Consider the following 26,670-nt stretch of genomic DNA (forward strand, 5'->3'; position numbering starts at 1 on the left):
TGGCAATCTTTATGTACAGATTGCTTATGATTATCTTTATCGTTATTTTCCATCATTATGAGTACTCCGTCTCACACACAAAGAGAAACAGGGCGTTGAGCCGCTGCTCGGACTTTGCGGTGTGAGCTCATACCGTCTCGCTTTATCTCAGCATGCTGTCTGCCTCACTGTCAGCTGTGGCGCATTTAGGTCGCCACCTTCGACTAGAAGGAATTTATCATTTTCAACACAGACAATTGGTTACGTTACTTTTCGATTCAAATTGGTTTGAAAGTAAACACTTACTATTAATAACTCTCCTCTGCGTCTCGGGTTGCTATTAATATATTGTGCTTAACAGCAAAGTTTTCAGCTTTTTAACAGTTTAAGAGAACGTAAACTGTCATGACTTTAGCATTATTGGCTGAAAAATGGCATAATGGGCGGGATTGTGGTGGCTGCAATTGAGCTTTTCCTTCTTGAACAATCTGGAGCCAAAAAGTAGTAAGCAAATGTCCGTTACTCGAGTAGAAAAAAATGAGTTATTTGGGGTTTGATCTTCGTACACAGTTGAAAAATCCTCGACGCCGGATCTTCACTGAAAGAGACTCCGACCTGAAACAAAACAACAGCACAAAGAGACATTAGCCAAACGTCGAATATTCGGAGGCGGAAGTGAGTAGAAATCCAAATAGTTATCAAAAGTCGTTTTTTTTTTTTTTTTTTTTTAACAAAACTGATGTGGTAATCGAACGTTGGGACAAAAAATAAAAATCGTTAAAAACGTCTTTATAAAGCGCAAAAAAATGGAGAGCCGTCCTCCAACGTAACACTTACCTCAAACAAATCCAGGAATGCTCTAGAAGAGTGGGACTCGCTTTATATAGTTCTGACGGTTTTTACGTCATACCCCGTCTCGTGAGCGCGCTTTCGGGCGTTCCCTGCCACACAAAATGGAGTTTGAGCACGCGGTCGTCTCACGCGCATGCTCTCGAAACGACCTTCTGTCTATTCAAGGACAAACCCCCTCCCCCACCAGAGATCTTTTTGTGCTCATCAACACATCCGCACTTTTACCATTAGGAGAGTGAGAGCGTAACGGTCAACTAGCGTGATACGACAGTAAGTCATCGTTTGCGGATACCATACAAATGAATGGGGAGAGCCGTAAACTGACACCTACCTGTCGCAAACTCGTCCGTAGTAAACTTTACACATAAACTGAGTGCGGAATGGCATACTACCCTTGTTACTTCTGCCATCTCTATGGTAGGGCTAGTAAGAGTAGTATGGTAGTATGTCATTCCGCTCTCGGCCATAGTTCATTCCAAAAGGGTTGTTTAGAGTAAAACATGTTGAAGATTAGCAGAAAGGCGGTCAGTTAATTAAGAGACAAGCTGTTTCCTCACAAAAGCAGTTTATTTAGAACACTGATGCATCTCCACCATTGACATCCATTAAAAAATGCCTCTATGGGACCACCGCGTTATGCATTATGTTGCTAACCTTATAGGCATAAACATGCCTCCTGTGGAGGGTTAGCCATTATTTTGCTCTGAATTTTTGCAGTTACACATATTTAAGTTACATTGTTGTACATTATAATCAACATATTTATGTACATAGAAAGTGGCATTATGCTAATTATAAAACATTTTAACCCTATGGTGGATTCAGCAGAAACTGCTAAATGCTGGGATAAAATAAGTTCATTATATTCTGCCAACATGTGAATTAAAATGAGAAAATCTGAGCAAACAAACACACTTCGTGCACTTCCGCCACAGTAAACATTCTTCTTCTTCAATTTTATGCCGGGTAGCGCCAACATTAAGGTGCATTATCGCCACCTACTGTGTTGGAGTGTGGACCAGAGTTTACCCATTTCATAAACCATTACCATTCTCTTAATCAGCTCTGTTCTCTTGAGATAATGAAATACACCCTCTAATCCATAAATAAGTACATTTTTAAGCTTTAGTTCTTCCACTCCCACCTTTCTAAGTTCCCTCTTCATTGTTTCTTGTTCATTAGAATACTTTTGACAGACACAAATAACATGCTCTACTGATTCCTCTATTCCACAGTGTTCACACAATCCTGTTGGATGTTTATTTATTAATGTTAAAGTTTTATTCAGCATGGTATGCCCGACCCTTAATCTTGTTAAAATATTTTCCTCTTTGGTGCTTCTTTTAGCTATCCTCGCTACTCCTACTTCTCGTTGTATTTCATAAAGTTGACGTCCTGTGTTTCCTGTATCCCATTTTTGTTGCCACTCCTTAGTAATATATGCTTTAATTATTGCTTTTGCTTCATATTTACTAATGAAATATTCATGATCTCCTCATTTTCCAAAGCCTGTTTTGTTAACCCATCAACCACTTCAATGCCCTTTATCTCCCTATGAGCTGGTATCCACATAAATATTATCATGATATTTATATTCTTAAATCTATACAGATTTTCATATATCTCATTGACTATATCCTGTCTACTGTGAAATATGAATGATTGCAGTGACTTTAATGCCGAACATGAATCTGTACAAAGAACAACCTTTTTGATTTGTGTCTCTTCTATCCACTGTAATGCTGTTGCAATTGCCATCATCTCTACTGTGTATACTGACAAATGATCTGATGTTCTCCTATTAACACAAATTTTTAAGGATGGAATACTGAAAGCAAAACCTGTTCTCCCTGTATTAGGATCTTTAGATATACTGGGACATATGCTTGATATACATTTTGTAGTCTATCTTCAACAACATCTACAATATTTCCGGAGTCTTTATACACTTTCATTAACTCTAGAATATAAAAATCTATGAATACTGCAGGAAACATCCAAGGTGGAGTTATTGATAACGATACTGTAGGAATGTATCTTTCCTGACTTAAAATCTGACATTTCACTAGCTTCTTTGTCACTATTCCATGCAAAGCACTTCTGTTTAGACCTTTCCTTTTCCCAGCATGGAAGGAGTACCTTTACTGTTGGATGATGGTCTTCTGAATGACCTTGAAGATTTATCCAGTAGTTCAACATCAACTGCCTGCGTCTGATTTGTAATGGCATTTCACCCACTTCAACCTCAAGAGCAGATACAGGAGTCATTTTAAGAGCACCACAACAAAGTCTCAAAGCTTGAGCTTGTATCACATCCAGCTTCTTCAATAGAGTTTTTGCTGCTGAGTCTTAAGCAATACTTCCATAGTCTAACACTGATCTAATCAGTGCTATATAAATGTTTTTCATTGCAGATCTACTCGCTCCCCATTCTCATCCTCTTGGACATCTCATCACATTTAAAATCTTTTTGCATTTAGTGGCTGTCTTATGAATATTTTAATTCCATGTTAATTTTGCATCAAACCACACACCCAGAAACCTATTCAATATTTTGTCCATACATCTTTATCTGTGTATCAATGCCTCTTTTCCTAGTGAACATTAGTGTTTTGGTTTTCTCTACTGAAAACCTGAATCCTCATGCATATGACCATTTTTCTACCACCTCAATTGCCTCTTGTATTTTTCCTGTAATATGATCTATATTCCTTCCCCTTTTCCACAATGCTCCGTCATCAGCAAACAATGATCGCCCAATGTCTCCTTGGACTTGAGAAAATACATCATTTATCATAACTGAAAAGAGTATTGGACTAATGATGCTGCCCTGAGGGGTACCATTTTCCACCATATAGCTTCCAGATAAGGCATTCCCAATTCTGACTTGAATGAATCTATCAAATAAAAAGTCCTATCATATCAAGTTTGATCATTAATCCTTCTTTCCAAACCATATCATATGCTTTTTCAGTGTCAAAGAAATCTGCCATCACTGATTCTTTATTAATATGAGCTTTCTTAATGTCTGTTTCCAGACATATAATAGGGTCCATAGTTCCTCTCCCTCTCCTGAAACCACTCTGATGAGATTATAAAATTCCTCTACTTTCCAAATAAAATACCATTCTTTCCGTAATCATTCTTTCCATTATCTTTCTTATATGTGAAGTCAATGCTATTGGTCTATAATTCTTTGGATTTAATGAGTCCTTTCCTGGCTTCCTAATAGGAATAATCACTGCCTCTTTCCATCCAGTTGGTAACTATCCTTTTCCCCAAACTTTATAATAAAAGCCTAACAGCTTTAAGGATGCCAAAACACCCAAATGTTTTAACATTATGTAGCAGATTTCATCCTTCCCAGGAGATGTTATTCCAGCTCTTGCTATTGCCCTCTTCATTTCTTCTATAGTGAATGGAGCATCCATTGTGCTGTTCATTTCATTCCACCTCTCAAGCCTTCCAGGATAAGCTGATTTTATTAATTCCCTTCCTCTCTTTCCCTCCTCAGTTAGGTTATTTGAGCTATGGATTTCAGTGAGTGCCTTTGCTATCATTTCTGCCTTTTCTTTATCAGATGCTGCTGCCTTTTCCCCCACCTTCAGAACAGGATATTTCCATTCTCTTCTGATTCCTCTCATGCTTTTAATCATGTCCCATACCTCTCCCACAGGTGTTAATCTACCAATTTTATTACAAAACGTCTGCCAACTTTGTCTTTTTGCATTATGTATAATTTTCCTAATCTTAGCTTGCATTTGCTTATATTTAATTAAGTTTTGAAAATTATGAGTTCTTCTTAATATTCTTAGAGCTTTATTTCTTTCTTTAACTACTCTACTACACTCATCTGTCCACCAAGGGACCACCTTTCTCTTCATTTTTCCATTACTTTTAGGAATTGACTCATTAGCAGCTTCAATCAATACTGTTTTCAATTTTTAATCAATCTCCTCAATATCTTCATTTAAATCTATTTTGTCCATTTCTCTTTCACAAATAAAACTAAACTCTTCCCATTTAGCACTGTCAAATATCCACTTCCCTATTGCTTTTCCTTGTTTATTTCCCTGTAGTAATATTCTACAAGATACTGGATAATGATCACTTCCGATTGATGTTTCATATGATACATCCCACACACATTTCCCTGTTAAATTATTTGACACCAAAGTTAAATCCAATACTGACATATTCCGTGTGTACATCTAGTCTCGTCCCTCTCCCATCATTTAAACAAATCAGGTCCTTTTCCTCTAATAGTTCTTCAATCACCTCTCTGTTAACATCTGTTTTTATTCCTCCCCATAATGTACTATGTGCATTCAAATCCCCACATATCACTCTTATTTCCATCCATTCCTTCGATTTGCATTAATCTACTCAGATCTAATTTCTTACAAGGATTACAGTAATTAATAATTATAAGCTCTCTTTCCTTTGTCCAGATCTATATGATTATATATTCTTGCTCATTTCCTATTCCTATCTTTCTAAATGCAATATCTTCTCTAATAAATGCTGTTTTCTGTGCCACAGTAAACTTCTCCCTCTCAGCGGCTTCTTCAGTTGACAGAAGACAAAATGGCGGCCCGCGTACAACGCATCGGAACAGTTATCTGTCAAACTTTTCCTTTTGTTTTTCAAAGGAATCTTCAAACACAGGTTGGTTGAATACAAATAACATCATTACATGTAAGTGCTAATGTTGTTTAAATAGGACAGACCAACACGGATGCTGTGGCTTAATAATATTCCACTGATCGCGAGCACGCAACTCAAACTAAAAAGATTGACCTTAGTGAAAGGTTTTGAGCATTATAGATGTTTTTGTGTTTCAGAGAGGTCGTGAGTGGATTATAACTTAAAGTATTGCTCCAGTCCAGTGGGTGAAAGTTCGTGCCTCATCATCATCATCATCATCATCAGCTGAGACACTTTCTACATATTAAGACAGACCATGGGAATACTTAGAAAGTGAAAGTAAACATGATCAGATGATTAAAAGAACGTTACTGTGGTTGTCATGATTGAATCAGTCGTAAATTGAACCCTTTCTCTTTCTGGAAAGGGGGGGCGCATCCCTCCTCAAAAGACAATGAAGACCTGTATTGTATGTAAATATTTGTGCTTTTTTAATATTCAGATTCCTTAGTCCATAAACCTTGGTTGATTGTATTACATAATTTTATTACATTGACTTATTAAGCCTATATTACTAATGTTCAAGTGCATTCTTTGAACTTCATGTTGTATTTATATAGAGAGGAGATAAAAATCTGTGGGAACCCATGCCCCATCTGCCGTGATCCAAATGTCATTATCCATTACAAGGTTTGTTTTCAGCCCCTCTTCATTACAATGGTGTTTGAACTTAATGCCACACTTTCAAAGTTAATGTATTAAAGGGATAGTTCACCCAAAAATGAAAATTCTCTCATCATTTACTCACCCTTATGCCATCCCAGAAGTGTATGAATTTCTTATGCAGAACACAAACGAAGATAAATTTTTTTTTTTTTTTAATCTCAGCTCTGTAGGTCCAAAGTAGGCCTTTGAAGCTCCGAAAAAAGCACATAAAGGCAGCATAAAAGTAACCCATAAAACACCAGTGGTTTAATCTATGTTTTCTGAAGAGATGTAATCGGTTTTGGATGAGAATGGACCAAAATATAACATTTTTCATTATAGCCTAAATCTTGACATCAGTCTCTAGACACGATCATGATTTCAAGCTCGATTACACTTCCTAGCGCCATTTAGCGCTCTGTGCATGCGTCAAGCACTAGTTAGTGTAATCAAGCTTGAAATCATGATCGTGTCTAGAGACTACAATGACAAGATGTACAGTGAAAAAGGAGTTATATTTTGGTTTGTTCTCTCCCAAAATCAATTGGATTGTTTCAGAAGACATGTACAAAACCACTGGAGTCGTATGGATAATTTTTATGTTGACTTTATTTCATTTGGGAGCTTCAAAGGTCTGGTCACCATTCACTTGCATTGTATGGACCTACAGAGCAGACATATTCTTCTAAAAACCTTTGTTTGTGTTCAGCAGAAGAAAGTCATACTCATCTGGGATGGCATGAGGGTGAATCAATAATGAGAATTTTCATTTTTGTGTGAACTATTCTTTCGATGCATAAGGTGTATTTCTCTGCAGAATGTAAACCTTTTGCTGCAGTTCATTAGTCCTCATACGGGAATCGTGTATGATCCCACTCAAACAGGTGATGTTCCTCATGTTTTTTTTTTTTCTCAGTAAACCACTGTGGAATATTTCTACCATCATGTGATCCTGAATAATCAAATTGCCACTTTTTCTAAATCTTCCAATTTGCTTTTCCAGGTGTGTGCATGAAACAACAGAAACTACTTAACAAGGCCATCGAGACCGCTAGAGATCACGTTAAATGGACTTTTCAGTTGTAATAGGTGCAGTTGTGCAGACAAATACATGCTATTTTAAAGGAGAACTTGATCAACTCATTTGATGTACAAGTGGTAATGTGAGGTATTGTTGTCTTTTTTTCTATAAAGGTTTACTTCCTTTCCAGTTACCTCACGTTGACTATTCAAAAGAGTACTCAAACACCCATGCTCCTGTTGTTCAAACGCCTGCCCCATCTTCTCTTATCACAGGAGAACCATGGTATGGCAGTATGAAACCAGATGAGCGAGAATTGGTGAGAGTGAATTGGATCTATAAAGCCTACCCGAAATAATACATTATCTGGGAATCTTGTCATGGTAAATGGAAATAAGTGTTCTGAAATTTCATCCAAATAATTAATTTTGCATAATGATACTTAAAACTGATCATTAAAGACATGTACATTTAGGTAATTTAAGTATATGTAAGTTTCAAAGTCAGAAATAAAACCTCTCAAAGAACTGGAATTTGTTGCAAAAATCATTTTATTTGCTTTTACACGACAACATTTGAATGCAAACTTTAAATTCAATTCAAGTTAGTCAACAGTTATGTATTTGTGTCAAAATTCAAGACAGAGGGTGACTTCTCGGTCTAAAAAACTGCTGGTTCAATGACATCATGATTTAATGATCTGAACCAAAGTGCTCATTCTGCAATGGCAGTTTAATACTAAAATGTAAGCATCAGAAATTTAGAAGGCATATCCTCTCATAGCTCTGTTCACATTTGGCAAGTCCTATTGTGGTGATTCATTACATAGTATAATTTATAGCATTACATCACACAGATGAAAAGAGCTGGTAATGATATGGCTCAAATATAAAGATCAATACAAGAATGTCAGACTGTCATGACTAAAGAACAAGCGCTTTATGTATAAATTGCCAGCGAGTAAAAATATCCCAAAAAAACCATTGTATACCAACACTGTTACTCTAGGGTTTCTACATACCACCCTAGACAGTTTGCATGCAGATACTCGGCATGATCTTTCAATATGTATTTTCCAATTGAGGGCTTGAGATTTAGCAATGTAGTTGCAGCAAAAAGCGGTGCAAAAACCTGAAGTTTGACATCCTTGCTATCAATACCAGCTGTTGTTCATTCTTTAGGCTTGTTGACCAGAGTTTCTCCAAGAGCCTCCAGCACTTCTCTCTTGTAATCTTCAAAGTCTCCATCAATGTGGTTGATTGTCTGGTCTTCCACCACCCACAGTTGGCACTGGGTCTCAGTGATCAGCCTGGCATCATGGCTCACAATTATTACAGCTAAAGAAGATATTCATATAAGATATGAAATGCTTTCCCCTTTGATTTTTATATTCAAAACCATTCAACTACATCCTAGTTTATAAATCTTTCAGAACAGGAACATTTGCATGCCTGCAAGAATTTCAACATTTAGGGAGTAAAATCAACATTGTGGTTACATTTAAAAACCAACAATAGTGCTTAAAAGCCAACATTTAAAGGTGCACTCCATAAGTTTTTTCCTCATTTAAAAAGTTTTACTTCTGAAGAAATTAATAGTAATTTTGAAACATGTATAAAATCATGGCCACTCGTGAGATAGAGTTCAGTCATATCAGTAACCTTATAAAAGCTCTTTAATTCTACATGGAGCAGGGGCGCCTTATGGGGGCAGCCATGTTAGGATCACATGACCAGCTGGATACTACTCGCTTAATCTCAGTTGTTATTGGACACTTTCACTCATGGATTAAATTAATCCTGTTTTACTGTGAATAGTGAACTTCTACAATGGCATTGGTAACTGAAAAATACTGTTTTAATGATGCATCATCCAGACCACTAGGTGTCAGTGTAAGCCATAATTCGACATACATCACAAGATTACTGAGTGCACCTTTAAAGTAATGCAAACAGCCTTAAACTGTGGTTAAAAAAAAATCATAAATGGTTCACGCAAACCTGATTGGCACTAAATTTTACTTTACACACCATTATTGTGCACGTTGGTTTACGTTTTACATCAAGACTGGAGGAAAATCCAGATTTTTTTTTTTTTATTTCCATGTAAATTTTGATATCGTGCTCTGTCAGGTTTTTATAATGAGCTGCTAAGTATACTAATAACTTGTCATAATATCTGACTTAAAGTTGTCCTATTTAGGAAATGAAAAATAAAATAAAAATACTACATACCCCCTTTGTATTCATTGATGGCTTCTGAGAGAGCATCAATTGACTCAATGTCCAAGTTGTTAGTGGGCTCATCCTGTTGGTTTGCATGGCGAAATGAAGAGATTAAACCTCTAAATCATTCATTTTTAGTAAGTATAAGTAATTAAAACATGAAGTAAATGCTTACAAGGATGAGGACATCAGGTTGCCGACAGGCAAGTTCTGCAAATACCACTCTTGCTTTTTGACCACCTGTTAAAAGAAACGGGCAAATCAGAAAAAAAAAAAAGTCTACAAAGGACAGCTTAGATTAGAAAAATCATGCCCGAATGCATTCCTATAGTGCTCACCAGAGAGTTTGCAGATCTGGATGGTGTGTGCGTGGCTCTCTAAGCCAAAGCGACCCAAGCATTTCCTGGCATCCTGGTAGGGAAGGTTAAAATTCCTCTGGAGGTACTCTGTGGGAGACTCCTCCATGTTTAACTGATCCGCATACTGCTGGTTGAAGAAACCTACTTTCTACAGACACAGGCGGAGGAAGAAAATTAAAGGTAAAAGTCCAGGAAAGGTAAAAGTTAATAGTAAATAACTACAAAACTGTTTTCACCTACCAATCGGTGGTTCTTTCTCATCTCTCCTTTTTTCTGAAAGAAAAATACAGATAATGTCTCATAATTAATGTCAAGATGAAAACAATCCAATAAATAAAATAAATAAATAAACTGGTACTTACAGGAATCAATTTCCCAGTCAAAAGTAAAAGGACAGTACTCTTCCCAACTCCATTGGGTCCAACTATACATACTGAAACAGAAAAAAAAATGTCATTTGCTGGTTTAAAAAACAATATGACCATTTCAGAACTGTCCAATTTAGGAATTCCAATTTTAAAAAAATGGTTTACACCATTATTAAAATTGGACAGCCACTTTTCTGTAGAACTTGTGTGACTTACTTCTAGACTCCATGTCAATTCCAAAGTCCACATTCTTGAACAGGGGCTTCTGGCCTTCATAGCCAAAGTCAACACCTATGTGGGTGGAAGAGAGAACACAGCCAAACTTATCAATGATACCCAACACTCAAAGGGTTACTAAAAGATGCAACAACTATTCAAAACAATGAGAGACAGGACTAATAGAAATATAAGCCTAGAACTCACTATGCAGGCCGAGAATTGGCGGCGAGAGTGGGGGCGGGTTAGGGAAGGTGAATTTGACGGTGTATTCTCTCGGCCTCCTGAGGAGCTCTGTGGCCTCATGGCTCTCCTCCTCTTGACCCTTCTTCTTGCCCTTCTGCTGTTTCCTTGTCAGAGCCTCTTTCGTCTGTTTCTCCTGTGAATGAATGATGGAGAGTGAGTGAAAGACTCAAATCATGCAGAGTTTGAGGAAAAAGTCAAGGACTCACAGCTTGTTTGGTAGACTTTCCTCCAGCCTTTAGGTCTTTGAGCTTTTTCTCTTGTTTCTCATACTGCTTGAGGAGTTCTTTCTGTTTCTGACCGTACATCTTCTTAAACGTCACTAAGAGATAAAGCATGCAAAAAATAGAATGAGATTCTACTAAACTTCATTTCTGTTTCACAGATGGAAAAAAAATTGACACGAGGATGAGTAAATTATTTTTTTAGTGAACTATTCTTTACTTTGGGATGACTTTTAGAAAAGAAACTCACAGTAGTTGCCCCTGTAATAATAGAGTTTCTGGTTGTCCAGGTGAATGATATCTGTACAGACATCATCTAAGAAACTCTGGTCATGGGACACAATTAGAAGCGTTTTCTTCCAACTCTGTAGGTAGCTTTAAGAGATATGATTGCAATTTGTGAATATAATTGCAATTCAAGAGTGCAGAGACCATTTACTATTGCTTGAAAGATAAATACATCAGCCAGATTGCAGATCACAGAGGTTTTAATTACTTGTTAAGCCAGATTACGGCATTCAAGTCCAGGTGGTTTGTGGGCTCGTCCAGCATCAGCAGAGTGGGCTCCATAAACAGTGCTCTGGAGAGGAGATGAACAAATAAAACATTTTTATTGGCCAAGCAACCTGACAAGAGTCCTGGGACTTTTCACTTTGTATCTGCTTTTTTTCTGTGTTTGTGGTGTTCCACACCAAAAATTGCTGTCGCTACACTCCACTCACATATTATATTACTGGTTTGATGTTTCATTTCTCATGACTGTATTAGTGCAGAAAACAAGATTTTATTTACACATTAAATAAATACATCTCTTTGCTTTTAACTAGACATGGTAGACCAATATATATCGGTTTTATGATTAATCAGTGTCGATAGTTTCTTTTTGGAATTATCGTTATCGGCAAAAATCTATGCTGATAGTTGCCGGTTAATCCTCCGTGTTCCTCTGTGGCTAACGCTGGAGGAGTCTACAGTTAGAACGGCTTGGTTCCTAGAGTATTTCAGGCTTGTTTATAGTTAATGCACCAAATCTTCATTTATTTTCTGGCTATTATTGGGATTTTGGTTGAACAATAAACTGCATTTAGTATTTTATTCATTTTGGACTCTATATCTAGGCTCTATATCTGTACCTGCGATAGCAAGGAAAGATTAAGAATTTTTTTTAACATCCCGTGAATCGATTTTAAAAATATCGGCAAATTAATCTGTCAGTCTCTACTTTTAACCTTGCTGTGCTCACCTGGCCAGTGACACTCTCATCCTCCATCCACCAGAGAACTTCTTGGTGGGCCTGTTTTGCATCTCTGGAGTGAAAGACAGACCAGCCAAGATCCTACGAGCTTTAGCCTCTGCTGCCGCTGCTCCGATGGCCCTCAACTCCTCATAAACCTGAGAGTGAGAACACAAGCATACACACAAGTAAATGTTTTAATCGCAATTAAATCGCATAATTTTTTTTGTAGTTAATCACGATTAATCACAGATTTAAAAAGTGCAGAAATTTGACACTATATACTTCTTTTCTTGTCAAAATTCATTTATTTCCATCTTAACCCTGGAAGTGCGCTTTGACTTCGCTAGACCCCAATTCACGCGGCGGTGTGCATCCTGTTTTTTGTAACCGAGTGAACATTACGCCTGGTGCCGCACTAAAAAATGAACGACTTGTGTGAGGCAACATTGACTATATTGTTAAACATGTTCAGATACAATGCAAACATACAAAAACAAACCAACAATAACTAAAACACAACAAAAGTAGGTTCATAATAGTAATCAAAGAAATAAAAGAGGGATTTCAAAAGAAAAAGATAATTAATTTGTTAAGTTAGATAAATCAAACATTTTAACAAATCTTTTTGTTTTATTATTTTTACAAAACTTTACCATTTTATAATAACATTGCCGTTCTATCAGAAATACATTCAAATTCTGACCATGTCATCTTATGGATAACGAATCTTCCATAAATAGAAGTTTGTTGCTTTTTATTACAAATGTTCTTAAGACTTTTACATCGCCAGAAAACATTGAGGGCATAAAAAAATAACACAGGTTAATGAAAATTAAGTAAATTTGCCTTATTCTTGAAACACGAGCAGAACAAAATTGTGTGCAAATCAATTATTGTCTAAATTGTGGCACTTATTTAAATGGGACTATTTACATAAGCATGCATTTACACACATTTGTTTTGCTCATGTTTCACGAATTAGGCAAATTTACTACTCAGAATGTAAGCATGAATTTAAGCATTTCAATGTACATTTTATAAGCATAAAATATAGTAGAGGTGCCTTCTACACACTGAATGCCACAGAGACTGTAGCATTGCTCTTAGATTTAAATTGTTTTGAATAGTTTGCGTGAAAAATGTTTAATACTGCTGCGGTGCCAGGCGAAAGTATAAACAAGGCTTTAGGAAAGAAAACAAAACAATATCTAGCAATATAATGCTTAATTAACATTTTCCAAACAAAGCCTTCCACAATATAATGACAATGCACTAAAATATCACCAATTCAAGTAACATTAAACATTTCCCAAAGTCTAAGTGGGAGTTTGACTAATTGAAAGAACTAGTCCCCACGTAAGTTGCATATTTTTTGCAATGGGCATTAAATCTCTTCAACTGTCATCCTTCACAATATTAATTTGCCAGTAGACTTTGGCTATCCGTTTTGTTACAGCGATCATGAAGCTGCGTTCATGATTCACGTCAGAGTGTCAATGCCAGCGTCGTGCGCTGCTTTGAACTCACCATGAAATGCGCTTGCAAACAAAAACATTTCATTCTGTGTTTTGGTGATAATTAAGATTTGGTGTGCTTTTGTGGTAATTAAAATGCGCCTTACATAGGCTGAAAAATGCTTGATTTCTATTACAAGTCCCATCTGTGCTTGTTTTGTTCATCAAATAGTGTTAAGAGGTCCTTTTTCCATCATTTTATCACTGACAGGGAAGCGCTGTCAGAGACTCTTATTTACTGAGATAACAACCTCCGCGGCTCTATCATAGGAGAGCGTAATGTCAACTAGCGTGTTAAGAAGACAGTTCTGCCCATAGAATGTCAACGGGACCGCCGCGTTATGCTATTTTATGCTAAGCTTGTAGGCTCTCCTTGCAAGAAGGGCTCTGGCGCTGTGGTGTGCGCGTCAGTGTAATGACTCCGGGCGGACACATTACAAAGGTTCCGCCCTTCACACCAGTGTTTATGCTGTATTAACGGTAAATGCATTAATCACGATTAAGAAAAATTAACGAGTTAAACTTTTTTTTATTAATCCCATGCGTTAAAACATTTAATCTGACAGCTCTAATACACTCACAGTTATCTCTCATCATTCAAATCCATATATTCAATGGATCTCTCTGTTTTCATCTTACCTTCTCAAGTTTCTCAGACACACTGTCGTCTCCTTTTTCCAGTCGACTCTGCAGCTGTTTTTCCTCCTCCAGGAGCTTCAGTCTGCGCGTGTCAGCTTTCAGCACCGCCTGGACTGCAGGTGTGTCATCAGCCACCACCTCTGAAGAATGTCAAAGAAAGAGTTTATTTCATGATTGCGTTCACATCAATCACAAACCAAATCTCAGACACCCCCTTTTCAACAGAGTATGTGAGTGGTGCAAAATGGACCCGGAATGGGGAATGGAATTGCACGATTTTCCCTGAAGCAAAACATAATTTTTTTGTTTTATTATTTATTTATTTATTTGTTTGTTTGTTTTTAAACATGGCAGTCTGTGCTAGAGGTAGACTATAGGGCTGGGGGATATGGCCAGAAACATTATCACAATTTTGTTTTTCATATCGTTCAATATCGATATTTATCACAATATACATTTCATACCATTAATAGGGGCGTAACTGCATTCCACATGTTTGTTGGACCTCAAGAATGAATTAAACATAACTTGTTTGTTTACAAGTAAACTCCAGAGGGTAAGGTCACTCAGTTTAGGATTTAATCCTACATAAGGTGTGTGTGACCTCTATTCTATTGCATTTCACCAATTTCATCGTTTCAGCAGATGTTTGCCTCCATTGAAAGACTTTCTTGTGACACTTCACACTCCAGCTCAGTAGGTGGCAGTCAAGCACCAAAAGCTGGATTGCCAACTGCCAATAAGCATCACAAGAAGAAGAAACACTTTCTTTCCTGTGACAGCCCTATGGATCATGAAAAAACATTTAACTAAATAATACATAAATAAACAGCAATGGTGTTGAAGTTGGAGTTGTTGTTTTCAGTCAATAGCTTTATAGCGTTGTCAGTGCTGTCTTGTTTGGTACACAACAATATCATATTAGCCAGATAGATAGCTGATTTCATGGGCGGACTCATTTGATCATAACACCAGTTTCCATGACAGCAGGGCTATGTAGCTGCTAGCCTGCTAATACTTTCTAACAGGCTGATTTCATGACTGTGATTCAATTAGCTAGTTGTGTAAATAACTTTGCCAAACTGCACACGCTTTTAGCGACATGCACCTGATCCAATCGTCTAGATGTAGAACATAGGCTCGATATCGAAAAAAAAATATTTTTCAATAAATATCGATATTGTTTTATTGCCCAGCTCTAGTAGACGATATATCGGTTTTACAGATTAATCGGTGCCGATAGTTGCTTTTTGGAACTATCGGTTATTCGCAAAAATATATGCCAACAGTTTTTTTTTTCATTCCTCGTTCCTCTGTGGCCGACACTAAAGGATTCTACAGTTAAAACAGTGGCCCCTAAAGGTATAAAAAAAAAATAATTAAAAAAAAATATACTGACACCTTGTAGGGATTTTAATCTTTCATCATTGATAATATCCATCCATATTTTTATCCTCACTTCAATGCATATTTTGGTATTTTGATTTGATAAATCAAGTGTTTTATATTGAAGAGAGGGCATGCAAAGAAAAATGTGACTATATAAACATGCCCCATCAGCACATTCATCATGTCTCCAACTTCATATCTTGCTAATATTAATAAACCCAATTCCTCATTAAACCTCATCTGGTGAAATATATACAAAACACTTCTAGTGAATATACAAGTATATGCTTTAAAAAGCTTAATTCAGTTAATACTTAAATTGAAAGTAGTGTAACAGTGCCATGTCTCCATCATTTCAAAATAAGAGTCCCAGGTGTGTTTCGGGCTTATATTTAAAAGTCATGCAATATGCACCAAATCGTCTTTTTTTTGGGGTTATTATTGGGATTTTGGTTGAACAATAAACAACATCTGGGATTTTATTCATTTTGGACTTTTGTAGCCTCCATGTCTGTGCCAATCATAGTGAGGAAAGTCTAAGAAAATTTGTTAACATTCTATAAATAGAAACACCCGATTAATCAGTTATCAGCCTTTTCCACCACTTTAGTTATCAGTATCTGCAAAATCCACTATATGTCGACCTCTAGTCTGTGCTTTAAGATCACTCCAATGCTGCTCCATCACACTCATGCGTCAACCTTGTTGCAACTGTACAGAAATTGTGCCAACATGACTTCACTTAATGAATCTTGTGCCCAGATGTTTTTGTTTTAAAAAAATTGAAAGAACTTTCCAGAGGAGCAGTAATGGTGCAAATGGAGCAAACCCGGAGTGGAGTTGCAGCGGAGGGATTACAGAATGCTTAGAGCAGGAATGGAAAATTGCTGAAGCTCTTCTACACTCACATATTCTGGTGCGCACCCAGAGTTCAGAACATGGATTTCAAAATAATCAAATTAAACTTGCATTCACACCAACATCCAGTGTGAAAGCACAGAGGGCTCAACTCAAAACGAAGGAGCAAAAAGTTAGGCTGTGCTGTACCTTGTTCACAAAGCAGCACGTCAATATTTGGAGGAATGCTAAGAGCTCTGTTATTAATGTGCTTCAGTAGAGTAGTTTTTCCTTTCCTGTGATTCAAACACAACAAAATGAGAGTAAAGGAGAGTAAAGAAAACAGATTTTAGGATTGGAACATGTCCAGAATGAATAAACTTGAAAATGCAAGGTTGTGATATGAAAAATTCCATCAAATGCTTCAACCTACCCGTTTGGACCAACCAGACCATACCGTCTCCCAGCGACTATCAGAAGGTCTGCATTAATAAACAGCTCTTTACCATGAGCTGAAATGCTGAATCTTTCCAACTAAAAAAACAACAATAAACAAACATAATTCAGTAAAAACCATACTACAACATATGAAGACTAATCATAAATTACAGATTTCTCAAAGGTCTAACCTTAATGTCTGAGGCGTTTTCCAGCATGGCCTGGCGTGAGGACATTTCAGCCTGTGAGACGGAGAAGTCTCCCTCTATAGCGTTCTGTGCACGCACACTGGCCACCTGACGCTCATACTCCATCTGAAAAAGAAATGAAAATTAAGTGCCCGAAAAAGTAGCATTTTGTGCGCTCATGGTCTCAAAAGAACATCAAATTCTGCTAAATCGGTTCAAAGTTTATTTTGCCTTATGTGTGCTTTCTGAGTCAGGCACACCATGTTTTGGTGCTCTTCATTATAAAAGGAGAATATGCTTAAAGGTATAATTCACCCAAAATTGACATTCGTTCATGAGTGCTTAAAGGCATAGTTCACCCTCATGCAATCCCAGATGTGTAGGACTTTCTTTCTTCTGCTGAACACAAAAGAAGGTATTTAGAAGAATATTTCAGCTCTGTTGGTCCATACAATGCAAGTGAACGGTGGCAAGAACTTTGAAGCTCAAAAAACCACAAAGGCAGCATAGTCCTTTTTTACTATAAATCTCCATTTTCACTTTCACATTCCTCTTCTTTTGTTTTAGACAATTTGCATTCTTTGTGCATATCACCACCTACTGGGCAGAGAGGAGAGTTAATAGTAAAAAAGGACTTAAATATTTATCTTTTTCTCATCCACACCTATCATATCACTTCTGAAGACATGGATAAAACCACTGGAATCTAAAAGATTACTTTTATGCTGACTTTCTGTGCTTTTTTGCACTTCAAAGTTCTGGTCACCATACACTTGCATCGTCTGGATCTACAGAGATGAGATGCTCTTCTAAAAATCTTCATTTGTGTTATGCAGAAGAAAGTCACAACTGCTGAGTAGCACTATGAAAAATAACATTCAGACAGTCGGACATTCGGACATAATTCTCCATTATGCCACACCGTTGTAGAATAATTCACCATCAGAATTAAAAACTGATTTGAAAGTTTTTAATAGAAGTTAAAATGGGTTAGTAAAAAATGGGTTCAAACTAAATTTGATTTGTGAACACTGACTTTAATACACTGTTTTTTGTGTTTCCCCCCCCCCCCCCCACTGTCTTATGTTTTGTTCAAAAGCCTATCCAGGGACAGAGGCTGCAAATTAGCTTTTAGCTAGAAGCCTATGTACAGAGCATCTGCTGCATTAAATTTTATGCAGCAATATTTTCTGTATTGTTTTCTGTCAAAAAAACAAGCAATTAAATAAAAGTCAGACAGGTTTGGAATGACATGAAGGTTATTAAATGTGCATTTTGGGTGAACTTTTCCTTCAAATATGACAAATCCCTATCTAGTTTTCGTTTATTTAAACTATGCCGTGGGATCTTAAAGCAACTACCATTTTCTTTTTCTTCTTCTTCTCTTTTTTACTCAAGTTAGCGAAGGGATCCTCCTCTTGTTTTTCATTTGCCTGCTCAGCCGTGAGCGCATCCTCTGCACACTACCAGACAGCAAATGAGATGAGTGAGCACTCAGAAATGATAAATATTTGGAATACAAGAAAAAGTAGAATGTTATTTTACCATCATTGTGTCATTGTCATCACTCTTCTCCTCCTCTTCCTCATCATCACTAGGAGGAGGGCGAGCAGGCTTCGCTTTCTTAAAACATACAACAAAACACACTCTGGCAAACTTAACTCAACATTTTGCTACATGCCTTTGCACACCAAACGCAAATTTTCACGGCGAGTAGAAATAGTGTATTGCTATGAAGCCATTCACACCTGAGGCAAACATTCATGCACCGACAAACCAAGGTTTTTTTTTTAATGGTGAGTGTGAATGTGATGATTTTTTCTCTCTCTTTTCTTTTTTTGTTCACTGCTTTGCGCCAACTTCCGTACTGGGGTGAAATTGCTTGATGGTTAGCACCACCTATTGTAAATGCGTGATGTGCTAATCAATTTGTCTTGCTTTTAATGAGAAAGGGCCATACGTCAGCGATTCATTTCGCCATATCGGGTCACCTCTGGTGTGCAAAGGTCTTAAACTTTCATTCAACATGCACCGACACATTCCCTCTGTTCCAAAACCTAGTGAGCTGCCTTTTTGGGCAGCATTTTAACTCAATCCTATGGCGATCCTTAAATGCATTTCTCCAAGCTCAGTGAAAAAACAAATCCAAGATGGTGGCCGAAACGAGAGAAATGTTGATTAAAAATACTTATGTAAATACTTAAGTATTCATTCAGTACTGCAAAGTATGGATTAAAATAGCTGAATATAATTAGAAACATACCACTTTATCAAATACTGGTGTGTGCTATGCACTTTTAAGCTTATAAGAGTACTCTGTTGTTAGCTTAGCAACATGTTAACCTAAAACTCTATAGGAATCAATTGTAAGTCAAGTTGCTGCCTATGTAGAGCATTCCAAATCAGCCACTTATAAGGTTCCATTTCAGTTAAGATGTTACCTTAGAAGACAGCTGCATGTAGGCAGTGAGGCATCTTAGTACGTTTTAGAACAGAGCCGTAATCAATCTATGATATGATTGTCTCAAGCTTAAACTGACCTTGGGCGGCTCCTTCTTGCCTTTCTTCTGAGATTTCTCTTGTTCTTTTTCATCCATTTCATCTTCCTCCTGCCAACATGAAGACAACCGTCAAGTTACACACACTTACACATTCACCAGCTGTTCAAAAAAACAAGATTGACTTCACCTTGGATGCTTTAGCAGCACCGTTCCCTATGCATTTTTTCACTTCTTTCTTTTCATTCTCATCTTTCTTCTCCATCCTTTCATCTTGTTCATCCTCAGAGGCCTCCTGTGTTTGAGACAACAGAGTAAACCAAAGATCCAGACTGAGGAAATGTGTGTTCAAAGCACTGCTCTCCTTATAATATGTTTTTTAGTAAAACACACTGGAAATGTACAGAAAGGAGTTAGTTTCCATATATGTGAAGCACTGCCTTCATTTAGCAATAAAGATAAAACTGCAAGAAAGAAATAAAAGTAGAAGGTTCATGCTGAAAGAGACAAGGAAGGAAAACTGTGGATACGAAAATAATAAGAAGCTTATGAAATTCTCCCATGTACCCACCTTTGTTATTTTAGGTTTAGCCTTATCTTTTTTCTTGCCCTTGGTTACCTTCTCAACTTCCTGGATCACATACATACATGTAGAGAAAAATTTTCAATTTCAGCAGCATTCATTAGCATGATATTCCCTTGTTTCACAAGGAGACTCCATTTAACCTCACAGTAATTTTATGGAATGTTTTGACATTCTGAAATGATTTGAATATCTGTATGAGCATCACTGGGATACATTCACTGAAAAATGAAAATTATTTCAATATTTACTCACTCTAATGTCGTTCCAAAACTTTTAATGAAAGAATGACAAATGATGTGATTGCACTCGCTCTAAAAGTAAAAATATTCAACCAAGAAAGATGACACGAGTACCAATGTCATGTGAATGTTACTGTACAAATAAGAGTTCACTGGATGTACTTGTACAGACCTGGAAAAAATGGGAATGTTATGAAGATAGAGAGGAAACACAGAATGGCTGGCATGGGAATGAATGATAAATAAATGGATAAACTGTGTTATTAAGTATCTAATGCATGAGTGTTCAAGGGTTAAGTACAATGTAACAATACTGCAAAGGTAATATCATGGTAATTAATTATTTTCATTTACAATAGTATAAAAGGACCTGGCACACTTCATATGAAATCTTTAGTCATTTAGAACAAAATCTGGCCAAAACAAAGATGTTTTTGAATTCGTTTTGATGGTTCGTAACAGCTCACCAGGGCAAACTATCAGGAAAACTCTTTACCGGCTGCTAAACACCTTCTTACTGCCATTGGTCCACATCTTTGTTAAGTGTGACCAAAGTCTTTCTAGCAAGTTAGTCCACTGTCGGCCATCTTTAAAATGCTCTGGAAAGGCTATTTCCAGTCATGAAAGTGCAGCTCCTATCTACTTGAATGGAGAAAGACCAAAATCTCTGGATATACTGGAATCATAAATTGTGATTCTTTACCTTCTATTACGCTAAAAAACTCAGATGTTCCCGGCTTGTATAGCTAATGCGCATTCTAGAGTTGATTGACCGGTGATGTCTGTCTCTAAAAGGTGATTGGCTCTTTTAACTGTAAGGCGGGACTTCCTTTCTACATCCGTTGACCGTTGGGCGCTAGAGCTTCTTGGTTGGGTGCTCCAATTTCTCCCATTCATTTTAATAGAAGTGGCCCATCTCTGCTAAATAATCTCTGGTGTGGCCTGGAGCTCCACCTACCTTGAGTTCTTCAGTCAGTTCAGATAAGTCAACATGAACACACCAGTGTGCAGTTATTAGCGAGTTCGTGCAAATATAAATACATCCGTACAATCGTTCGCACAGAGACATTTTCCAAGAACAAGTCATCTGATTTCAAGTTCTGATCAAATCTACTCAAATACTCTAAAGTGTCCATTCACTCACATATTGTTTGATATGCTGCTTCACTCGAGCCATTTCCAGGGAAAGCCATTCACACGCCATTCACACATAATAAGGTATGCCCTCTTATCATCATTCTTTTGTCTTTATTCTGCTCATTAACACTCTTTTACACACATTACATTTACATTTATGCATTTAGCAGATGCTTTTATCCAAAGCGAGTTACAGTGCGCTTATTACAGGGACAATCCCCCCGGAGCAACCTGGAGCTAAGTGCATTGCTCAAGGACACAATGGTGGTGGCTGTGGGGATTGAACCGGCAACCTTCTGCTTACCAGTTGTGTGCTTTAGCCCACTACACCATAAGTGTCTTTATAAATCATTATAATAACAGAGTGTAACCGGTGCATATTATGGCACGGACAAATTACACATTATCCACTGCATATACAGTTGTGCTCAAAAGTTTGCATACCCTAGCAGAAATTGTGAAATTGAAACAACCACACTGTCTTTTTCCAGAGCAGCCTGTATTTCTCCTGAGGTTACCTGTGGGTTTTTCTTTGTATCCCGAACAATTCTTCTGGCAGTTGTAGCTGAAATCTTTCTTGGTCTACCTGACCTTGGCTTGGTCTCAAGAGATCCCTGAATTTTCCACTTCTTAATAAGCGATTGAACAGTACTGACTGGCACTTTCAAGGCTTTGGATATATTTTTATATCCTTTTCCATCTTTATAAAGTTCCATTACCTTGTTACGCAGGTCTTTTGACAGTTCTTTTCTGCTCCCCATGGCTCAGTATCTAGCCTGCTCAGTGCATCCACGTGAGAGCTAACAAACACATTGACTATTTATACACAGACACTAATTGCAATTTAAAAAGCCACAGGTGTGGGAAATTAACCTTTAATTGCCATTTAAACCTGTGTGTGTCACCTTGTATATCTGTAACAAGGCCAAACATTCAAGGGTATGTAAACTTTTGATCAGGGCCATTTGGGTGATTTCTGTTATCATTATTATTTAAAAAGGAGCCAAACAACTATGTGATAATAAATGGCTTCATATGATCACTATCCTTAAATAAAAGACAGTTGTTTTTGCATGATCAGTCATATTTTCAAAATCAAAGCCAAAATTTCACAATTTCTGCCAGGGTATGCAAACTTTTAAATAAATTTAACAAACACTGATTTTCATGCAAAATCTCTGATAAAATCACCAATACAAGAGATCAGTGCAATTATTCATCCATTTAACCCTTACTTTAAAAGTTATTAGGAGGGCATAATTTGAATTTCGTGTCATTTTTCCCCCCCCAAAACATAATGGAAGGACAAACTCACCTTAGAACCCTTCTTATTTTGGGGTTTATCATCCTCATCGTCTCCACCTGCATCCTCTTCATTTTCATCACCACTCTGACTTAGAGCAGCAAATATGTTGCCACCCTGAAAATATACATACATACAATATAAAAAATATGCATACATACAGCGAAGTACCGCACAGTATATCAAAGAAAACAAAAACTCACTTTTTTCACTCCTTTGACTGGAGCAACAACTGCAAATTAAAAATAAACAATGAAGTTAAATATGTGATGTAATGTGTTTGACACAAATGCACAGAAACAATGAGGTAAAAGCTGAATTTATGACATTACCCTCTTCCTCCTCCTCCTCTTCATCACTGGGCTGAACTGACAGTTTCTTGAGACGCTGCATAACCTCTTCATCGTCGTCGTCGTCTCCTGCTTTCCCTTTCCTTCGGTCTTTCTTTTTCTTCTGAGGCTAGAAGCAAATCAAATTCAGTTTTGCTTTTTGACTGTACTTTGTACATAATCGCAAAACACATATTTGAATTATATTTACTTAAATTATCTACATTTTTAAACCATTAGAATGTATTTAAATGCATTGCAGGAAATTAAACATTTCACCTGTTTGCCTTGTGTCTCTTTCAATGGTGGCTCTTCTTTCTCTGGTTTATTATCTGACACCAGCTCCTCAAAAAACTGTTAGGATGAAATTAAAGTGACACAATGGAGATATACACAATTCATGATGCCGGTAATAAGATAACGCCAGTGTTTTTTTAAAAATAACACTTAAAAAAACTTTCATTAATAACATTAAGTTTTACATTTATTAAAAATTATAGAATTGTAATTATTTAATTGTATAATATATCAATGTTATTATTATAAATTGTATACATGTATCTTTTTTTGTATTATATAACTTTATTATAAAATGTAACCATTACTGGGACTAACCAGGACCAATGACTAAACCTGTACTAGTGATCACATTAGGGCTGTGTCGATACAAACAAATATCGATATACTGTGATTCATTTTCTCACGATATTGTATCGATACTTAGATACATGTATCGTAATATATCGTGATATTTTCAGAGCAGTCAGAGACGTTTCTATGAGGCATGAAAGAGACTGAATCTGATCCTGCAGGATTCACGTTTTCTTTCACAGACATGCTGGACCTCTCTCACGTGTTTGGATCTAGGATTTTTTTCAAAAATATTGAAAAAAATCTTATTTTGTACAATCCCAATGGCAATTCTTAAAATGCCAAGATGGCTCTTTCTTTCTATCTGCAATCCCCTACAATATTATGTGCATAAATACTTCCCATATGCAACAAAAAAATGTCTGTGATTAGCCACTGGCTGGTAATTTCACTCACCAGTGTTTGAGTGGTGTAGTGGTGAAGAAGTTCAGCACCGAGATATTTTCACTGCATGCTGAGAGTAAAAGTTTTGACTCTTTCTGTGTGATGTGAGTCCAAAGACTAAATCCAAGCAAACCATTTGTTGTTTAATAATCTCTTTTAAATTCCTTTCTGTCCTCTACAGTCAGTTATTAAAAAAAAAAAAAGAAACATTTAATTCTAATCACACATGAATGCTGTAAAGAATCCATTTGACCAAAACAAACACTACTGTCAAAGTACCTGCCACAGGTCTTAAAAAGACAGTTATGTAGAATAAGTGCTAAAATGGTATTAAGTAAATACTTTTAATACTTTTAAATTATGCATGTAAACAACAAACGTGTAACAATATACTGCATATATGAAATTGCAATACATCATATTTGTTGATGTAATACATGGACAATATTTTTAAAAAAGCTAAAATGTCACCAAAATGATGAAAAACTACTGATAAAATAAAATTTGTCAAACTGACACGTCCGTAATTTAACAAGTTAATGAATAACAGCATTAGCTGAATAATTTATTTCATACTGTAAGTAAATTGGACATTATAACTTAAATATACCCAAATGAATTTAAATTAAAAGTGAAATCCAATCATGATATCATGAGGTATCGCGATATATATCGAATCGTGACATGTGTATCGCAATAAGTATTGTATCGTGAGGTGGCTGGCTGGCGATACCCAGCCCCAGATCATATTCAATAAAGACTTACACTCTTCTTGCCCTTCTTATCCTTTTTTCCTTTCTTGACATGTTTATCTAGAAAACAAAATAAGAACATTTGTAAGTACTTCTGTGCATTGAAATTTAACGCACACGACACAGTAGTACACTGTCAAACAGTAGACTATATCATATGCACACTGACAGCAGTATGACAATGCCATAGGAGAGAATGGCATGTGCTGTGAACAGGTTTCAAAACAACTGATGAGCTGTCTGCCTAGATTGCATTTTTGTGCATCACAGGCCCGTTGGACTGCCTAAAGCTCTCCATGATCACTAGGTTTTGAAACAACTATCCTACTAGCCTTCAAAACGTCCCAAAAGTTGAAACAAAAGTTGATCAAAAGTGGTCAGACTGACAAATGACGCAATGACTGTGAAATACCAAACCCTCTTGACTTTAGCTAGCATGGTAAGAAAATTATACTAGCAAGGGAATTACTCACTTTATTATACACAATAATAACTTAAACGTGTCATACTGACTTGGATCGTACATTTAAATACATCTGAGTGTCACGCATTTAGCTTTATCAGATCCATGTGGTTATTATTATCAAGCTTTTACCTGTTTGTGGACCGTCATCTCCTTCCCATTCAGCCACATCTTTTGATTTCTTTGGCATTTTTCTGCTAACACTTTTTCTCTCACAAGGAATGAAAACGGTGTTTGTGTGTTAAATCCAAGGGATGTATTTGATTGCAGCTGACAATGCAAACGAGCACACTGTAGCTCACATCACATGCGGCCTACTCGCTCTTCCACAGACACCCAAACGCCGGGAATTCGGCTTGCGACAGCGCCACACCCTAACGCAGGTCGGTCAAGGTACTGCACGTGCAGTGTCAAAATTATATTTTTCAAAAAAGAAGTCGCTACTTTCAAATTGTTGTGGACTTTTTAAAACCACTTTTAAAATGTATATTTTGTAATTACATTTTTTAATTAAAACATTAAATATTACAATAATATTTTAATAAAATCACATGCAATTTAATTAAACAGTCAAAATACATAATAAAGGCACATTCATCAAGTATAGCGACAGGTGAATTTGCCGCGTTGACCAATAGGAAGTTTCTTGGTTTGGCAGTGACTTCTGTGTGGGCGGTGCTTTGTACACAGCTACACTGAATATTCACAGTGGACAAGGATATCATTTTAGCAGTGAGTTTCTTTTTAACTTCACTCTCACAGAGTATAAAGTGCATCATTAATAAGAGGCTGCCTGGTTGTTAGTTTTTTGCTGGTTTCACACTCGCTCAACGTCTGTCCACACATTCTTCGCTCGTGGAATTTTGCTGTGCAAAGGTAAATTTGACCTTGCCTGGCACCAGGTGATGATGAACAATGGATGGTTTGAAGCATCACACGTAATAAGGATAATTAAATGTAATAAAACGATTCAGTCAACATGCTGTGGTCCCTTTTCACATTTCTGGGTTTGAAATGCGGAAGTAAACTATAGCAGGGTAAACTTACAGGTTAATGGGAGACCATGGCAAATATTATTTTTGCGTTCCCATTTGCTCCAGTTTAAGTCACTTTTTTGATGGATATGATTCTGGTAGATTGAATTCCTCTGTTATATTTCGGAATTAGTGTGTTTAATCTTCAGTTTCACGTGAATTGAAAGTTCACGTTCAGTTCACGACACCTGGCCTTTAAAGCACCACGCGGCC

General features: G+C 36.8%; 2 protein-coding genes and 1 pseudogene across 4 annotated transcripts in view; 1 reads left to right on the forward strand and 2 right to left on the reverse strand.

Annotated features, from left to right (window-relative positions):
• LOC127424917 (serine/threonine-protein phosphatase 1 regulatory subunit 10-like) overlaps positions 1-840 on the reverse strand; it is a 13,445-nt gene extending 12,605 nt beyond the window's left edge. The window contains exons 1-2 of the mRNA XM_051670467.1: positions 817-840; positions 286-594 (exon numbers count right to left, since the gene is read on the reverse strand). The gene's annotated coding sequence lies outside the window, so the exon portion shown is untranslated. The remainder of the gene's footprint in view (positions 1-285; positions 595-816) is intronic.
• A 5,056-nt stretch (positions 841-5,896) lies between these two features.
• On the forward strand, positions 5,897-7,634 carry LOC127424918 (28S ribosomal protein S18b, mitochondrial-like; annotated as a pseudogene).
• Positions 7,635-7,737: 103 nt separating this feature from the next.
• On the reverse strand, positions 7,738-25,773 carry LOC127424916 (ATP-binding cassette sub-family F member 1-like). Of its 3 annotated transcripts, XM_051670465.1 has the most exons (28): positions 25,556-25,773; positions 24,974-25,020; positions 24,221-24,325; positions 23,453-23,527; positions 23,177-23,303; positions 23,048-23,076; positions 22,857-22,961; positions 20,151-20,210; positions 19,770-19,874; positions 19,622-19,690; positions 18,627-18,704; positions 18,443-18,544; positions 17,085-17,207; positions 16,889-16,989; positions 16,666-16,751; positions 14,230-14,369; positions 12,083-12,231; positions 11,336-11,419; positions 11,090-11,214; positions 10,825-10,937; positions 10,580-10,751; positions 10,373-10,447; positions 10,151-10,221; positions 10,029-10,061; positions 9,768-9,936; positions 9,605-9,669; positions 9,439-9,511; positions 7,738-8,541 (listed from the first exon to the last, which is right to left on the reverse strand). In XM_051670465.1, the coding sequence occupies exons 5-28, from the start codon at positions 23,235-23,237 to the stop codon at positions 8,375-8,377; spliced, it is 2,355 nt and encodes a 784-aa protein (XP_051526425.1). In that variant the 5' UTR covers positions 23,238-23,303; positions 23,453-23,527; positions 24,221-24,325; positions 24,974-25,020; positions 25,556-25,773; the 3' UTR covers positions 7,738-8,374. The 3 variants fall into 3 exon arrangements, with proteins under 3 accessions (XP_051526425.1, XP_051526424.1, XP_051526426.1); XM_051670464.1 differs by lacking the exon at positions 24,221-24,325; XM_051670466.1 differs by lacking the exon at positions 25,556-25,773 and having other exon boundaries at positions 24,221-24,383; positions 24,974-24,997.
• Positions 25,774-26,670: the final 897 nt, after the last annotated feature.

The sequence above is a fragment of the Myxocyprinus asiaticus genome, chromosome 34, assembly GCF_019703515.2.
Source record: "Myxocyprinus asiaticus isolate MX2 ecotype Aquarium Trade chromosome 34, UBuf_Myxa_2, whole genome shotgun sequence".
NCBI lineage: Eukaryota > Metazoa > Chordata > Actinopteri > Cypriniformes > Catostomidae > Myxocyprinus > Myxocyprinus asiaticus.